The sequence below is a fragment of the Stegodyphus dumicola genome, chromosome 6 (assembly GCF_044657685.1).
Source record: "Stegodyphus dumicola isolate Sdum_Otavi_A_Nest chromosome 6, ASM4465768v1".
NCBI lineage: Eukaryota > Metazoa > Arthropoda > Arachnida > Araneae > Eresidae > Stegodyphus > Stegodyphus dumicola.
In genome coordinates, this window is record NC_140773.1 from 227,580,464 (window position 1) to 227,598,016 (window position 17,553).

General features: G+C 31.5%; 2 protein-coding genes across 3 annotated transcripts in view; one reads left to right on the forward strand and one right to left on the reverse strand.

The window, feature by feature from the left end:
* Positions 1–10,736: 10,736 nt before the first annotated feature.
* Positions 10,737–11,742, reverse strand: LOC146996979 (small ribosomal subunit protein uS7m-like). The gene has a single exon (XM_085819618.1). It carries the CDS (start codon positions 11,466–11,468, stop codon positions 10,782–10,784), a length of 687 nt encoding a protein of 228 aa, XP_085675744.1. The 5' UTR covers positions 11,469–11,742; the 3' UTR covers positions 10,737–10,781.
* A 470-nt stretch (positions 11,743–12,212) lies between these two features.
* LOC118185908 (uncharacterized) overlaps positions 12,213–17,553 on the forward strand; it is a 180,055-nt gene continuing 174,714 nt past the window's right edge. For both annotated transcript variants that reach the window (XM_085819615.1, XM_085819611.1), the window contains exon 1: positions 12,213–12,561. The gene's annotated coding sequence lies outside the window, so the exon portion shown is untranslated. The remainder of the gene's footprint in view (positions 12,562–17,553) is intronic.

Below are 17,553 nucleotides of genomic sequence, written 5' to 3' on the forward strand. Positions count from 1 at the left end.
TGTCGCCTGCGGTTAGCCTGGAGTAGAGAGCATGCATTGTGGACACCGCAACAGTGGGCTTGTGTGATGTTTACTGACGAGTCCAGGTTTCGCTTGCAGTCTGATTCTCGCCGGACTTTCATATGGAGATTCATTTCCTTTGCTTCTTCTCTCTGTTTTTCTTGCTTTGCCTTTCATTAGCTCTCTCTTTTTTTAGTCTTTCCTCTTGTTTTTTTCTTTTTGATTTTTTTTTGGAAGTAATCATGGAATTGTTTTCCAGATACTACAATTGGCATCTTTTCTTTAGAAGTTGTTTTTTTTTTTTTTTTTTTTTTTTTTTTTTTTTTTTTAGATTTGGTTCCTTGTTTTCATAGAAGAAATGTCTTTTAAATGGACTTGGTACCTTTTGTGAAGGACCTGCAGGATTGGTGTTGCATGAGGTTCTTGCTCTGCTTTTGGGAGGGACACCTGTTGATGTGGCCACTTGGTAAGGTAGTACAGTTGGAAAAGTGGGACTGTTTGTAGGTAGCTCAACACTTGCAATGTTCTCATCATCGAGTGGTCTGAGATTCATATCATTTTCAGTTATTGGAATCAAAGAATCATTTCGTGTAGTAGTGTTGTATCTTCAAGCATGTTAATGTCATTCAACATTTCCTCTGCTTGATGTATTAATTCAGTTAACTAGTAACCTAGTAATACTCAAGTAAGTACTTAAGAAAGTATAGATACCTTTCCATCGGGTACTTTTCCCTCCACTTTGCATTTGAGAGTTGTATGAGGAACACCGAATTTCTTAGCAGCTTCTCTTATTGGTGTTTTATGTAGTAAAACGTCGTTCACCGCTTTTAGTAAAGTCTCTTCTGTGTAATTTCGAAAATTATCTTTTGTAGGAGGCATCGTGAAATTCGAATAGCCTTAAAAAGTCAAAAAAGTAAGGTAATTCGGAAGTTGACGATGAGTTATATCAGAACTTGACCATGGTGGTCAAGTACTGTATTTGTGCTGTTAAGGTAAATACATTTTCTTGTAACATTGCACTCGTTCCTAAGCTGAGAAAAAGTTTTTTTTTAAATGTCAGTAGTTGACCACCATGGTCAACTTCTGAACATCAACAATTAGTAGATTCAGTAGTTGACCACAACAAAAAAATAGATAAAGGGACGAGTAAACCACATAATTCACGAGTCATTGTGTTCAATAATACATGCATTTAATAATTATTTGTTTGCTGAATTGAATAATGCAAATAAATAACTGTACTTGCACAAAAACCGAAGTCGATCCCTAACCGAAATGGTAATCAGGCATATTATTAACTGGGAGTTGATAAATGTGATACTAGATGGCAGTAGTGTCTTATAAGCAGGTTTGCACAAATGCCAAACCAAAATATCCCTTATTTTGAAGCTTTTTACCCTGAAATGGTCAACTTTTGGTCTCTCTACCTTAGTTCCTAACCATTTATGTTTCATATATAAGCTCTTGAAATGTATATGTCACTATTGTACCCATTGTAAAGAATAAAATTATATACATTTAGCATAGCAGTGGAATTAAATCCAACTATTACTACACTATTGAAAAAATTAGTCCAACTTGAAAAACACATTCACCAATTAAATTTTAATGTGTAGATTATTTAATTAGATATACAGAATCTATGAATATACAGAATAGGTCTAAAATGCATATGAGATGTATTGTTGGGCTACCATGTCAGTTTCAACTGTTTATATAAGTATTGTTTCCATTATTAAGTAAGAATGTCCTGAAGACTACTGATAACAATGCAACCAGTTTTCATAGTTTCATGAGGTTGCATTGTTTTTAATGAAACGAGCATGAAAATGATGGAATGAAATAGTCAAATATTGCCACCAATGGTTCCAAAAGTAATCAATTAGAGAGAAGCAGCAGACCTAGGATAAGAGCTTACTAGGAGGATCACATGACTATCAGACTTGTAGTATTGTGAAGCAGAACTACAAGATAGGTGAGAAGTTCTAAATGCCACTTTTGGTGTCTGCCTTTAAAAACAGCAAAGCTTATTCTGGTGTCACAGCTTTAGAATTTTATTCGATTTTTAAACAAAATAATTCCATTATTACTGAATATTTCCTTTGTTCCATTTTAATCAAATAATATTTTCTAGATGCATGGAGTTTTTTTATCCTTTTCTTCCCTTTCCCCAACTTTAATATAGAGACTTGATGTATATATGTTACCGTGAAAGACCGAAATTGGAGAATGTCAACATTCACCAAATACGTCAGTGAAAGATCGAATATTGCATTATATTCTTGTACATTCGGACCCTCACCGGTGTATGTCGACAATCACAGATATGCTCTGGTGTAGGTCGAAAAGAGAGGAGTATATACGCGCTGTCACAGCAAAAAGAAGTGTTCCACAAATAAATGCAATTCTAAAAGCAAGGGCCTCTTGTGCAATTCAAAGTGTCATAATAGTTTAAGTTGTTGCAATAAATAAGATTTGAATCGCATAATTTAGTAAGTTTTTAACTTCTATTATTTTCCTTTCTCATTTTGAATGTACTGTGTGTTTTAAGTTCTTATTTTAAATCTCAAGTGCGTTTTTTCGTGACTGAATTACGGAGGAGAAAATATAATATTCTTATATGTTCAACATTCACCATTAGTACATGGTGAATGTTGACATTTACCGGTGTAAGTCAGAAATAATTGTATTTGGAAAATATTTCGGACATACGCCAAGCAACTATGTGAATGTTGACATTCACTGGATTTCGGTGTTTCTCCGTAACATATACCGTATATATGCGAATCTAATGCGCATCCCCATTTTAAAACTTTAAATAATAAAAATATTGTTTGTCGGCGAATGTAATGTGCATCAATGATATGAGGAATTTATTGAATCTTATTTTATACAACAATGGATTTGTATATAAACTATCAATTAATGGTATGATAATTTTATTTAAATTTAGATACCATATTTTATACAACAATGGATTTATACATAAAGTAGCAGAACATAGAATTAACCTATTAGTGGGCTATTGTCATGTGAAAAAATCATTGTTAATTAGCACTACTGTATATACGGTATCTATCGTAAACTATGAACATGAAATAAATCGTAACATTTCTATCTAGCTAACAGTTTCTACAATCAGTGATTAATAGTAAACGTCTTTATTCACTAATGTTTTCATCACTGGAATCCTCACAGCTCTCTTCGTCAGAAGCAGATTCATTTCTTCTTTCCTCATCATCATCATCGTCATCCTCTGCATTCCAGAGCACGTCATCGTCACTGCCATTCAATGAATTTGAAATGCAGGATTTCTTGAAAGATTTCACAATCATTGGTGCTTCGATGCTTTTCCAAGCAGCAGAAACCCAGTGTGCAACAATGTGCGGTGCAGCACGCTTAATTTTTCCTGTCAGGGTTAATACACGGTTTGGCTCACAAAACCATTTTTCGTACTCCGCCTGAACGTACCCCTTAAAAGGTTTATTTATACTAACGTCCAGGGGTTGTAACACAGTCGTCATCCCTCCAGGAATGAAACAAGATCACTGCCTAAGCTGTGCATCTTCTTTTTTACGTCGTCGGTGAGATGACCGGGACGGCGTTTCCATACATTTCGGAGCCAATCAAGCATTAATGATTCCGTCATCCACCCCTTCTCTTGGTTTCGAATCAGGACATCATCTGGGAACAGCTTTTCATTCTTAGGGGTTTTAGGGCATGTTTTCCGTTTGAAGATTAAGAAAGGGGGAAGTTTGCACCCATCTGCTGTTATTGCCAGCATCACTGTTACGCGTTGTTTTTCACATCCCGAAGTTTTGATGATAACTTCCTTAGTCCCCTTCTTCGTAATGGTGTAGTTACGAGGCATATCAAACCAAACTGCCGTCTCGTCAGCATTGCCAATTTGCCCCATTGAAAAATTCTTTTCCTTCCGAAGTGTGATGACATACCACTGAAATGTTAGTAGTTTTCCCTCAAAATCTGCAGGAAGCTTTTGGCATATTGTTGTACAGCGTCTTAGAGATAAACCCATCCGCTTCATAAACCGATCCACCCATCCACAGCTAGCCTTAAACTCTTGTTTCAGTATTCCAAGAACTTCAGCCTCCTCTTTTGCTTTATTTCTTATGGTGTCAGTAGTCACAGGTTGACCATTCTTCCTCCTTTTATGTACAAATTCCAAAACTTTTTCTTCAATTTTAGGGTGTCTTCCTTTGCGAGGGCCAGTGAATTTCTTTCTACTAGCTTTAGTTGCAAACAGTGCCAATTTCTGTTGCCGCCACAAGCGAACATTGCTCTCAGCTACGTTGAACTCTCTCCCTGCCTTTCTATTGCCATTTTTTTCAGCATAAAGAATTACTTTACGTTTGAAAGTAGCGTCATATGACATTCTTCTCTGTTTTGCCCTCCATTTCGTGACTACGTACTCTGCAGTTTGTATCCTCTATGCAATAATGTGTCAACGATAAATGTAACGGTAAATGTAGTCGAGAAATTTGGTTGACGTCATCGGCGAACTTTGCACTCGAATCTAATGCGCATCCCAATTTTGAATACTACATTTAGCCAAAAACGATGCGCATTAGATTCACATAAATACGGTATATGTTATCGGCAAAGTATAAAATTAAGCATTCTACAGAATGCCGAGAATTGGTCGGCAATATATGAAACAATTACACATTTCTCACATTGCCTAGGTGTTCTACAGAATGCCATCAAACTGGTAAAGTATGAAATACATCTGCGATTCTTTTTGAATAACCTAAACTACTTACCAGAAGTTAATAAATGATGTAAAAAAAAAATCTAAAATGGCTACTGAGAAGGAACCACGGGACTATTAGTTGCTGAATTGTTATGTGATGTGATGTTTGTGGGAAGTAAAAGTAAACTCATTTATCCTGTTAAAGAAGGTGTCAGTACTATATAGTATTATGTTACCGACACTAAGTTATTTCATGCATTTCATAAAATTAATTTGTCTTTTGGTAATTGAGGACGTGACAGAATATTAAATGACTTTCAGCCAAATATAAAAAGGTTACATGTGATGATATTGAACAGTACATCCACCATTGTAAGCTCTGACAGAAACAAACAATAAAAAAAAAAAAAAAGTATTAAAAAGAGCCTTGTTATGAAACCTAGGATTTTATTCTGAATTTAATGCCAGTTATCAGGTAGTCATGGATTTCTAGTCTCAGAAAGACAGAGAATACACATTTATTATGGTGTACCGAGATCATCTCACTAATGTTTTTTACAAATTTTGAATAATTTTTTTAATGGCAGTCTTTTTCAAAACATTCTTTGCATTGTATTCTCTTTAACATTCTTATTAGTTTAAAGTGGGGACTACTAATTGTGCTCTACTAAGAAAAGCTGTACCAGTACTTTTGTGCAAAGTTCTAGACCTAAAGTGTTTCTTTTGTAAAAATAAATTTTATTGAGCTATCATTGCTTTTGTGTGCATTCAGTCCATTACAAACCCATACACATGCAACAATATAGTCATAAATAAGCCTGTTAAAATTTTTTGTTTTACAATTTTCGTTTAAAAAAACATCAGTAATTATATCTTTAGTCAAGCCATTTGAGGGCATTTTTCATAATTGGAAGCATCACTAAAGATTTTAACCTTTCTTGAATCTCAGAAGTAATTTTCAGTTTATTTTGAAAGAGAGAAAGTTCTCCTGCTGCATTACTTAAAAGCATAGTAAAATAACAATATTTCAAAAATGGAAAATAAAGATGCAATATCACTTTTTACAAACTGGAACTTATCATTTGGGCTTCGCAAATTGTTTTTCTTCCCATTAAAATAAACTGTTTCATCTCATCATCTAGTTCTTTAACATCAATCATTGATGGTTTACATAAATTCCATTTCTATTGAATAAATTTTCTTAATCTTCAAATTCTATAAAAAGTACTTTAAATACTTTGTGATTTTATTTACTTCGTCAAGAAATCATTTCTGTTTTCTAGATCTTTCTTGAATTTTAACATAAACTTTGATACTGAAGTCAATTTTTTAGTTTCTTTACATTTATCCCTTAAATCATATACTGCAACAATCTTTGTAGCAAATTTATACAGGTGATTAAATTATATCTACAAACTGGTATGGATTTGATTGATGTATTCATCCTTATCAGTATTTTGTCTTAAATTAAGTCATTAAAACAAAATCCAGTTTTCTTATTTTTCCTCAAAGTATTTTTCTTAGGTTTGAAAAGAATTTTTTTTTTTTTTTTATTTTGTTGTTGTTTTCTGTGTGTGTTCATCTTGAGGGTCGTAATGCAAGGCATTTTGTATGTTACTGCTTTTATTGCATCTGCACAATACAGCCACCTAGTATAACACAGTGTCTTAACAATGTAATGTATCTCATTTTTGGCAGATTTAGATTCCAAAGGTTAGGTGATAAAAAAAAAAAATATAAATTCTTTATACTAAATTCTAATAAATATATTTTAAGATTTTAAAACTTATTATTTGCAAATACATTACCTGCTGCTTGTTAAACTCATTGGATAATATACTCAGGTGTTTATTTCTTTTAAATTTTCAAGAAACAAAACAAATACAGAATAATCAATAGAAAAACCAATGTTTATTGAACTCACTCCCCACAACTTATAAAACTCAGATTAGCAGAAAAGACCAGATTCTTGAATGCCAGAATTTTCCTATTTGTACCTATCACAACTTTTATAGTTCATTTATTTGAAACACTTCTTAAATCAACTGTGTGTTTCAAATGTACTCATAGCATGTTGGAAAAATGAATAAATTATTGAAGATCTTGATGTTTTTGGTAAGTTCAGCCAATTTTTTTTTAAACTGCATTTAAACTGAGAATTTCTCAAAAACATTGAGTAATTTGCTTTAAAAAAATTATAATTCATGATGAAGTAATGAACAATGATATCATCTCAAGAAAACACATGCACACACACACACAAAAAGAAAGAAAATCAAGAAATATTGAATCTACACTTCTAAACTAGTTTTATAAGCTATGAAACTAAAACATTTCCTACTTTTAGAGCTCTTTTGATTATAAAAATCTAAGGAATTTGCTAAAATGAAAGAAAGAGTTAAGATGCTTGAATCTGTTCAAACTACAGATGGGTCAAAATTTGGAAAATAACCGACTCTCATATTACAGAAAGTATTAAAAGAACTGTAGAAATTGATGGTGAAATGATTATATATAAATTATATATCAACATTAGCTGAATTGAGAAAAGTGCTGCAAATAATTCTAAGTTAACTATTGAACAAATCAAAAATGCTACCAGCAGTTTTACGAAATTGAGACTATGATTGATGAAAGATAAAAAAACATAAATGGAATAATCCTTTTAAAGTTAAAAATTACATAAATTTTTAATTATTAATTTAGGATTAATTATTGAGTAAGTTATTTTTTACTAAATAAGTTTAAACTGATATTACGATTTCCAATATAGTAATAGCCATCTATCAAACTAAGCCAATTAATGAACTAAAAAATGTTTCAAAACTGAAGTAATTTTAATGAGTGGTGTATGCTTTCTGCATATCAAATATAAGAAAATGGTTCAATCAAATTACAAATGAATGTCTTTAAATGATATTAAAAGGAGAAAAAATCAATCTACAGCTTGTAAACCATCCCTTCAAGGAAAGTGACAGAGGTTTAATTTTCTTCAAACACTGAAATTAAATATCTTGTTCAAGTTTTGTTGGAGGGAAGTCAAACATTTTTGAAACTCTTAAAAAAAAAAAAAAAAAAAAAAAAAGAGGTTGGATTTTGGGGAAAGTGCAGAATGACCCACTGCTTCGCACGTTTTTAAGAATTGGACATACTCGCTATCCATGTACACATCGACCTATTTTCACTTAAGAAAATATCCCAGATTTGCACAAAAATCGCATTGCGCACTCCCTCGACTTTATCCATGTACAGATCGACCTATTTTCACTTTAAAAGTCAAACAAAATTGACAAAAATCCAATTCTTCTTACTCTTGTAAAAAGTGCCAAACAAATAAGTGGGCGATTCTGCACTTTACCGAGGATTTTTTTAATTTTTAAAAACCACATTAGCTATTAAAACTTCTGTAACCACAAGAATATCTACACCTATTGGTTATTAAAATAAAGGTCGTGTAAAGACTTACAAACATTGTGTACATTGAATTTTATAAGTATGAAATTAATTGAAAAAAATATTTTAAAGTTCAAACAAATAAAGATTAAAATATGAACGTTTGGAAGCACTTCTTTATACTTAGCTGCCTGATCATTCATGACTATTTACAGAGATATCAATATCAAGAGGTTATCAGTTAGACCTGAAATCTGACATGCATGCTAATTATCATGATGAACTTTGAAATAGAAAGAATAATAGGCTTGATAGAAGACAATTCCCTGTTCAATTAAACTGCATATGCATTGGATGGGATGTTAGCATTTGCTTAACACAGAAAATGGAGGTAAATAAAGGTTCCATCGAAGTAATAAGACTGGAACAACAGGTCTAACAGAATGAGAAAAATGACAAGTGGTATGCAAGACAATGATGGGTTGTACTTGTTCAGCAATGGAAAACGATACACTGAATAACTGCGAATACTATTGTTGACAACTGCATTTATCTGAGAATGAAAGTAAATAATCTCCAATGAGCTTGCATACAATTTGTGGGCCCATAGTTACATCTGACTAATCTTTACTGTATGGTACCCCTTGGTTTTTGTCTGAAAAAATTGACAAGCCGTATTGGCCGTTCGTGAAATCTGGAAGCTGCTGCACTTTTTTGTAATAACCCTTTCATATGGACCTGGGTTTTCGGTTCTTACCATTCTTTTCAGTTGCTGTGTTTGCTTGCATGTGTGTGGACTTGGATTTTAAATTTGCTATTATTTTGCTGTGGATACCATCATTTGAGCATGTCTGAGGTGAGTAAGAGAATGAATATTGATTAACAGCAGATGAGCCAAAACAATGAAAAATTTAACTGAATTGCTTACCTAGAGGATGAAGGAGATGGTGATGGGAAACTTAAACTTATACATGTGAAAAAAAGGTATGTTAAAAAATTGGTGTTTCATTTATTTATTCATCTTTGTGTGTTAATTTTTGTTAAAAGATTTGTTGTTTAATGTTTTTAATATTAGGTAATATGTAATTTTGGTTATTTACTGGTCTTTCTGTGTCAAGACAGTAGTAAATATTTTCTGGTTAACATGATAGTTTTGTACATTAACACAATTAAGGCAGTGTGCAATGCCTAGTTGTGCATCTGATGTTTTTTAAATGAAAATAGGTCGATGTGTATATGGACACCAAGTTTGTGCAAGTCTTCGACTTCTTATTTTCGTTTTGTGTAGCAGCCATCTTGAAATTGCCGTCGATCTTGCAGTAAAAAAAGAAAGCCAAGAGGTACCATAGAGTAAATATTTACCTTAGATCATTCAGTTTACCAGTTACTATAAAGAGGAGAGTGAGAACACCATCCAGAAGACTTGCACATATTCATATTACTATTACAGTGTGGGCTGCTGCCACATTTCATTCATACTCTTGTCTTCCACAAATTGCATTATAATCAATGTAAAATCTGTGAAGTATTGGAACTAGAAGGCTTACCTCTGCTACACATTTATTTTAGGTCTTCATTCCATCAGGAAAATTTTATTCTTCACATTATAAACATTATTTAATGTTTCTTAGATGATCAGATCAGCCTTTCCTTGGTCTGCAAGGCTGCTGTTTTATCTGTGATGAAAATTAGGATTACAATTCCTCACTGGCTTTTTATGTTACTAAACAGAATATAGGTTATAGATATGTAGATGTTCAATTCACATGAAAGGCATCCTAGAAAAAGCAGTCTAAAATCTATATCAATCACACACTATGTCAAGTGCAATCAGTTAAAGTATCTGATAAAGGGAAAGAGCAAAGTATTAAATTTAACATACTGGTTTTGAAACATTTGTGTAATAACTAATTTCTTTCACAGTGTTATAATTTCTCTGGAGACTGCAATATGAAATATCGCATATTACTGGAAGTGTTGATCATAAAAATGCAAAACACAGTTTTCATCAAGTTATTTTTAATTGCTGATTTTATGACATATTAAAAATAATAACAAACATTTTAAAACACGTTTTCTAAAAAAAATTCTTTAATGAAACATTAAAAAAAAAAAAAAAAAAAAAAAAACTTATCTTTCAGCTACAATCAACGGTACTTTTCTCAATCAGTGATCAAGTGGAATAATAATTTTCAAGCTTTCAAGTTAACAAATTAAAACATTTATAAAATAACTTTTTCCCCACTCATGATGGCACATGCAACAACACGTTTATACTGGCATCTCTAACTCTTATATAATAACTTAAAGAAAAAAAAATTAGTCCCTCCCTCTTTTTTTGCTTTTTTAAATGAGTATCTAAAATAGCCTTAAAAATACATACAATGCACAAATCATTCCGTAATCACTATCATCAAATCAGGACCACCAGCGGCCGAGCGGTAAAATCGCCGAACACTAGTAGTTCGGTCCGAGGTTCGAATCCCACGAACGGGCTGGCTGCATGGGCGTTTTCGTGGTTTTCCCCATGTGTAACGTGTATACGAGCCAGTTTCCCTTAGAAAGTCGTCCCTCCCCTAAGGCAGATAGCCCTAGTGTGCCTTGTCATAATTAAATACACACACTCATCAAATCAATTTTCAAGAAGAAACAAATTTATTTATTTCCATGACACTTTTTATGACCATCGATAATGAGCATAAGCTTTGTTAGCTTCACAAATTTTATGAAGATCCTGTTTTCTTTTGATAACTTGGCCTTCATTTTGGAAGGCATCCAGGAGTTCATTCGATAGTTTTTCAACAAAACTTATTTCACCTTCCTTATCTCTGCTTGCCATAATCAACCACTTCATTGCCATAAAACGAGATTTATTTGGTGTGATGGGAACAGGTACTTGGTATGTTATGCCACCTTTTTTAATAGGTGTCAAGGCGAGAATTGGTTTACAGTTTTCAACAGCATGAGCAAATATTGTTCTCGGATTTAGCTCTATTGAGGATTTCTCTTCATCTGATGCAGAATGATATTTTGCTAACTGTATATGCTTGATTCTAGCAAACGCATCATGCACTAATTGCCTAGCTTGAGGTTTATTGGCCCACATCATAACCATACAGGTAAATTTTTTAACTAATGCATCATCGTAAATGGAATTTGTTAGATCGCATGGGGCTGGTTTAACAGGTATTACACTTAGCTCACTCAGTTTACCTTCCTGTTCAAGTTTTTCTAATTCTTTTTTATCAGAAATTGGTTGAAGATACCACACTGGGTACAAAGCATTACGGACTCCTAACAGCATAGGTGACCATGATAAGCGTAACTTCATAGTTGTGTTCTTAATAAGTGTACGATATGCCATTGCAGACCCAATATAAGAAATTAACTTTTAAAAATGAGATACATATACCATAATCCAAAATTCAATCAATTTCACTCGCCTTATTCACAGAAGCTCACATTTCGCTCCTCTCACTAGATGATTTTAACTCATTAGTCCTAATGACTGTCGGCTAGACAAGGGACATTTATAAAAACAATTGCACAAAAATTGCGTTCTTCTTCTTGAAGCTCGGCTTCCCAAAATTGCGTTTGTAGCTTTGAATTTTTTTGGGGGTGGGGTGTCATTTGTAAAATTCTTCCCTGAAACTCAGTTGGGGGGGGGTGAATTCATGATAAGGTTAGTCTTTTTATTTTTTTATTATTTATAATTACTTTTTGTACAAATAGTTTTTAAATAAATGTTGATCGTATTCAGTCATAATATACCCTTAATCAGATATTAAATAATTATTCACACATAACTATTAATAATTATATAATTGAATATTTTTAATCGGTGAAAAATTAATTAACGAAAATTATTAAAAGAAGAAAGTTATTCGCGTTTCTTATTTTATATTAAATCTTATTAACGATAGTGTGCCTGAAATTTTCCTGTTAGCATTTCCTTGTCTGTGAATAATAAACAGAAAAAAATAAATATAAATATAAGAAGAAAAATTAAATTTGGATTTCAATGAAGTCAAGAAAACATTTCAGTTATTTAAATAATTAAATTTGTTAAATGAATTACCATACAGGACGGTTTTGTTGGATCACCCGTTAACCGACAGGTACTGCAGAAATATATGCGAATGTGGTTTTTGATGTAAACATATTAATCTTTCCAGTGTGAAATTTTAAGCTAATTCAGATGGTTAAATGCCATTAAAGAAATCTAGATGTCATTAAAGAAATTATATTATCGTAGAAGTTCTCGTGTTCATTAAATTTAATCTGAGGTGTGCGATTAAAGAGAACGTGTATGGAATGAATATGAAAGTTGACGTGAATGCGTGAATGGCCGATATGATTTACGTTTCTAGTTTCCTGCTGCGTTTTACTTGTGGAATTTTTACAATAACGTGAAATGAAGCCCTCTGTCTTACGCGTGTCGGCTGTTAAGTCAAAAGGTAACACTTTGTATTGTTATTTTAATGAAATGCATTTATATATAATAAATCCTGTTAAGATTTGCAAATGCATCCTTAAATTATTTTACTCTATTCTTTAACGTATTCAATTGTGTTATATAACATTGTGTTATGTTTGTGATTTCCGCTCTGTTGTTGCCCATTTCGACTGGATTTATAATTAATAGATACTTGCTTGTTGATTGATACGTTTGATTTTCGATGGCAATAATTTTCCAAAATGCGTCCTTGAATTTTCTCTGTCTGTAAATTGCCAATCAATATTACTGTTGCAAAAATGTATGATCATCGCTGTCTTCTGTTATGTGTGCTTCTTTTTTACCTTTTATTATTATTTCATAATGCATATCTTTGGGATTTGCTACTAATTGTTTATTCTCTTCCCGTGAAATTGTACATCAGTCATGGAAAGGCATTGAGGAAATTATGCGTTGCTCATGCGATCATTAATTAATGGTTATAAATCAGAAAAATAAAGGAATTGATTTAAAAGAAGAGGCTCAGAATCATAATTTTAAGTAATTTATTTATTCTTGTTGTTCTGATTACATATATGTGAAAATTACAGTGTGAGCAGTTTTAACAGTGAGACAGATACCTGCTATGATAGTCTGACATAACAGCTGCAAGAAAATGATACTTAAGTGTTATAATGAATTACTTTTATGTATCAATTTTCATTATGACTGTTAAATCAGAAGCAGAAGAATTGCTGTTATATGTTTGATTTATTTAATTTGCAGACTCCTAGAAATGTATATAAGTTATGTTAAAATTTGTATATTAGAATAGATCGTAGTTATATTTTATATTCTACCTCGAGTGTTGTGTAAATATGAACATTCATATAAGTAGCATTTATAAGCTTGTACATAGTAAATAACCTTTTCACCTATATTTTTTGTTGTTCTTGCATCATGATATGGACTTTTTTTATTCCGCATAACAGATTGTCTCATAATTACAGATTTACGAGGCTTGATTTTATGAAATATGAGCAACTTTCTTCTGTGGTCCTGTATTCTGAATGGAAATTGAGATATCTTCCTGAATGGAACCTGAATTTGAGCATCTCGTTACCTAAATTGTAGTTTAACATCTTCGTACATTCTAAACAGGCTTTATGGAAAGTCTTTAAAGAAAACACATAATTTAGATGAGATGGTGGTGCCTGTTTTAAATTGCATAACAAATCAAAGCTTGGTACAATATCTGGAACTGCTGGATGTAAAGCATCTTTGACATTTTTCAGTGTTGCTTTTGGATTTTGCAAGCATTAAAATGGTAAAAATTTTGTTTCAGATAAGTGTGTCATGCTAAATTGCAGAACAGCATTTAATGCCATTTCATAAATTCTGGGAAAGTTTTAGCTCTGTTCCAGAATTCATTCAAGGATTTTTGGAAAAACTCTTTGTTTTAATTTCTGTCACTCAATAGCCTAACAAATTCTTCTGGTAAAATGCAGAATTGCCCACTTATTTGTTTGGCACTTTTTACAAGGGTAAAAACAATTGCATTTTTGTCAATCTTCTTTTACTTTTTAAGTGAAAATAGGTCGATGTGAACATAGATAAAGTCAAGGGAGTGCACAGTGCCATTTTTGTGCAATTCTGAGATTTTTTTTTAAAAAAGGTAAAATAGGTTGATGTGTACATGGATACCGAGTATGTGCAATTCTTAAAAACGTGCCAAGCAATGGGTGATTCCACACTTTCCCCAATTCTTCTTGGGTTTTATGAACTGTATGGCAGGTGATTTATATTATTAATGTTGATCAAAAATGGTGTTTGAATCCAAGGTAACTTTTTGAAATTAGAATTCAATATAAAGTACTTTTAAAACTGTGTTTCTAGGATTTTTAAGTGACTAATTTTAACAATTAAAATTTTGCGATTATTCTTCTTTTTTTTTCCTTTTAAATTATAAAATTGTCTACAATCACTAACAGGTTATAAAAGGTACTTACGGAAAATCCCTTTGACCATTTTTGCCTATTAAAGAAAAGACACCAAACTACGCGATTTTTCGCCAAAAATGGAAAATCGCCAAAAGTAAGTCTGTTAAAGACTTATTTTCCTCCCTCTATCACACATTTTCTAAAAAAAAATTTTGTGGAAAAAAATATTTTGCAAGACTTGAATTTTCTTGTGAAAATTAAAACGTAGTGAAAATAACTGCGTTTACTGTACATCTCCTTAATAAGAAATGGAAATATCTAATGAAAAATTAAATATAAATAAATGGTAATATAATAAATTGGTTGATCTTTGGATTATGGTAACTTGGCGATTTTTTGGTGAACATTTGGTGACCAACTTAGCTACAGCAACCCTCTATTTTTTTTTTTTTCCCGCCGCCATTTTGTCTTCACGAAGTAAAGACATGTTTCTTTTGTTTTTATTTACTCAACACTTTTTTCAACAATCTACTAGCCGAATTGCACTTATGCTAGAAATTTTATGTAACAAAACTGCTTAATCATGACAAATATTAACTGCAAAATTGGGAAAAAGTGCACAATTGCAAACTCCTTGCGCGTTTTTCAGAATAGCACATACACGTAAACCATTTACACGTCGACCTATTTTTACTTAAAAAAACATCCCAGAATTGCACAAAAATGGCATTGCACACACTCTTAACTTTATCCATCTACACTGCTATTTTCTCATAAATTACAAAAATTTGCACGAAAATGCAGGAAAATTTTCTTAATCTTTAAACTCGGTAAAAAGCACATATATGAAATTGCCTGATCGTGAAAAAGTATATACCCATTCCAAGAATGAACATTTCCACGTATAAAATAAATAAAATATCCAAAAGCTTTTACCTCTAAATTATCTATTACATTATAAACGTCACCAACGAATTTATACGCAAACATTAAAAATAGTTACAAATACTTAGTGTCAAATATTTAAATTATTTCCATACACGTTTACTTCAACTGAAACGTATACCAAATTCCTACAATCATAAAATTCACAAAATAACTATCATTTAATTAAAATATCACTAAACCATGTACATGTCGACTTATTTTTACTTAAAAAAACATTCCAGAATTGCACAAAAATGGCATTGCGCACACTCTTCACTATATCCATGTACACTGCTTTTTTGTCATAAATTAGAAAAATTTCACGAAAATGCATGACAATTTTCTGAATCTTTAAACCCGTTAAAAAGAACATATGTGAAATTACCTGATTGTGAAAAAGTATATACCCTTTCCAAGGATGGGCATTTGCATGTATAAAATAAATAAAATATCCAAAAACTTTTACCTCTAAATTATCTATTATAAACGTCACCAACGAATTTATAAGAAAACATTAAAAATGATTACAAATACTTAGTGTCAAATACTTAAATTCTTTTCATGCACATTTACTTCTACTCAAACGTATTCCAAAATACTACAAACATATAACTCTCAAAATCACGATCATTAAATTAAAATATAATTAAATTAAAAAACACTACTTAAAATATAAATAAGCACATACATTAATTTAATAAAAATTAGCTTACAATTCTAATTACTTTAAACTAAATCAGTGCTAATAACAATTTTCCAATAATACCATATTAATTTATTTACTCCTTACATTTAGAACAATGCATAAAAATAATATCCTCAAATAATTAAAAATACTAACTTACCTAATCTTCTACAGAATCTTGAGTGCATGGCGGATCACAAAATGTCCATTTTCACCAGGTTTCTTGCACCGCCATTCAAACTATCTGTAATATCCTTCCTTTCACACAATCTCATTTCATTCCCACATATTGGACATTCGTACTTATCCGCAATTAAGCAATTCTTTTCAATTACACATAAACGTAATAAAAATTTCGGATTTACTTTATATACGGCCATGGGATCCAAATATTAAACAACACTGTTTCACAGAACATAGAATGAAACTACTCCTATAAAGTACAGCAGATATTTTTACAATATACCCCCTTTTCCGATTAAAAAACAGTGATTCGTCCATTAGTGTCACATGGCATATCTCATGATCTCTCATTTCCCTCGCACAAAATAATGCGCAGAAGTAATTTTCACTTTATTTTGAAAGAGAGAAAGTTCTCCTGCTGCATTACTTAAAAGCATAGTAAAATAACAATATTTCGAAAATGGAAAATAAAGATGCAATATCACTTTTTACAAACTGGAACTTATCATTTGGGCTTCGCAAATTGTTTTTCTTCCCATTAAAATAAACTGTTTCATCTCATCATCTAGTTCTTTAACATCAATCATTGATGGTTTACATAAATTCCATTTCTATTGAATAAATTTTCTTAATCTTCAAATTCTATAAAAAGTACTTTAAATACTTTGTGATTTTATTTACTTCGTCAAGAAATCATTTCTGTTTTCTAGATCTTTCTTGAATTTTAACATAAACTTTGATACTGAAGTCAATTTTTTAGTTTCTTTACATTTATCCCTTAAATCATATACTGCAACAATCTTTGTAGCAAATTTATACAGGTGATTAAATTATATCTACAAACTGGTATGGATTTGATTGATGTATTCATCCTTATCAGTATTTTGTCTTAAATTAAGTCATTAAAACAAAATCCAGTTTTCTTATTTTTCCTCAAAGTATTTTTCTTAGGTTTGAAAAGAATTTTTTTTTTTTTTTTTTTTTATTTTGTTGTTGTTTTCTGTGTGTGTTCATCTTGAGGGTCGTAATGCAAGGCATTTTGTATGTTACTGCTTTTATTGCATCTGCACAATACAGCCACCTAGTATAACACAGTGTCTTAACAATGTAATGTATCTCATTTTTGGCAGATTTAGATTCCAAAGGTTAGGTGATAAAAAAAAAAATATAAATTCTTTATACTAAATTCTAATAAATATATTTTAAGATTTTAAAACTTATTATTTGCAAATACATTACCTGCTGCTTGTTAAACTCATTGGATAATATACTCAGGTGT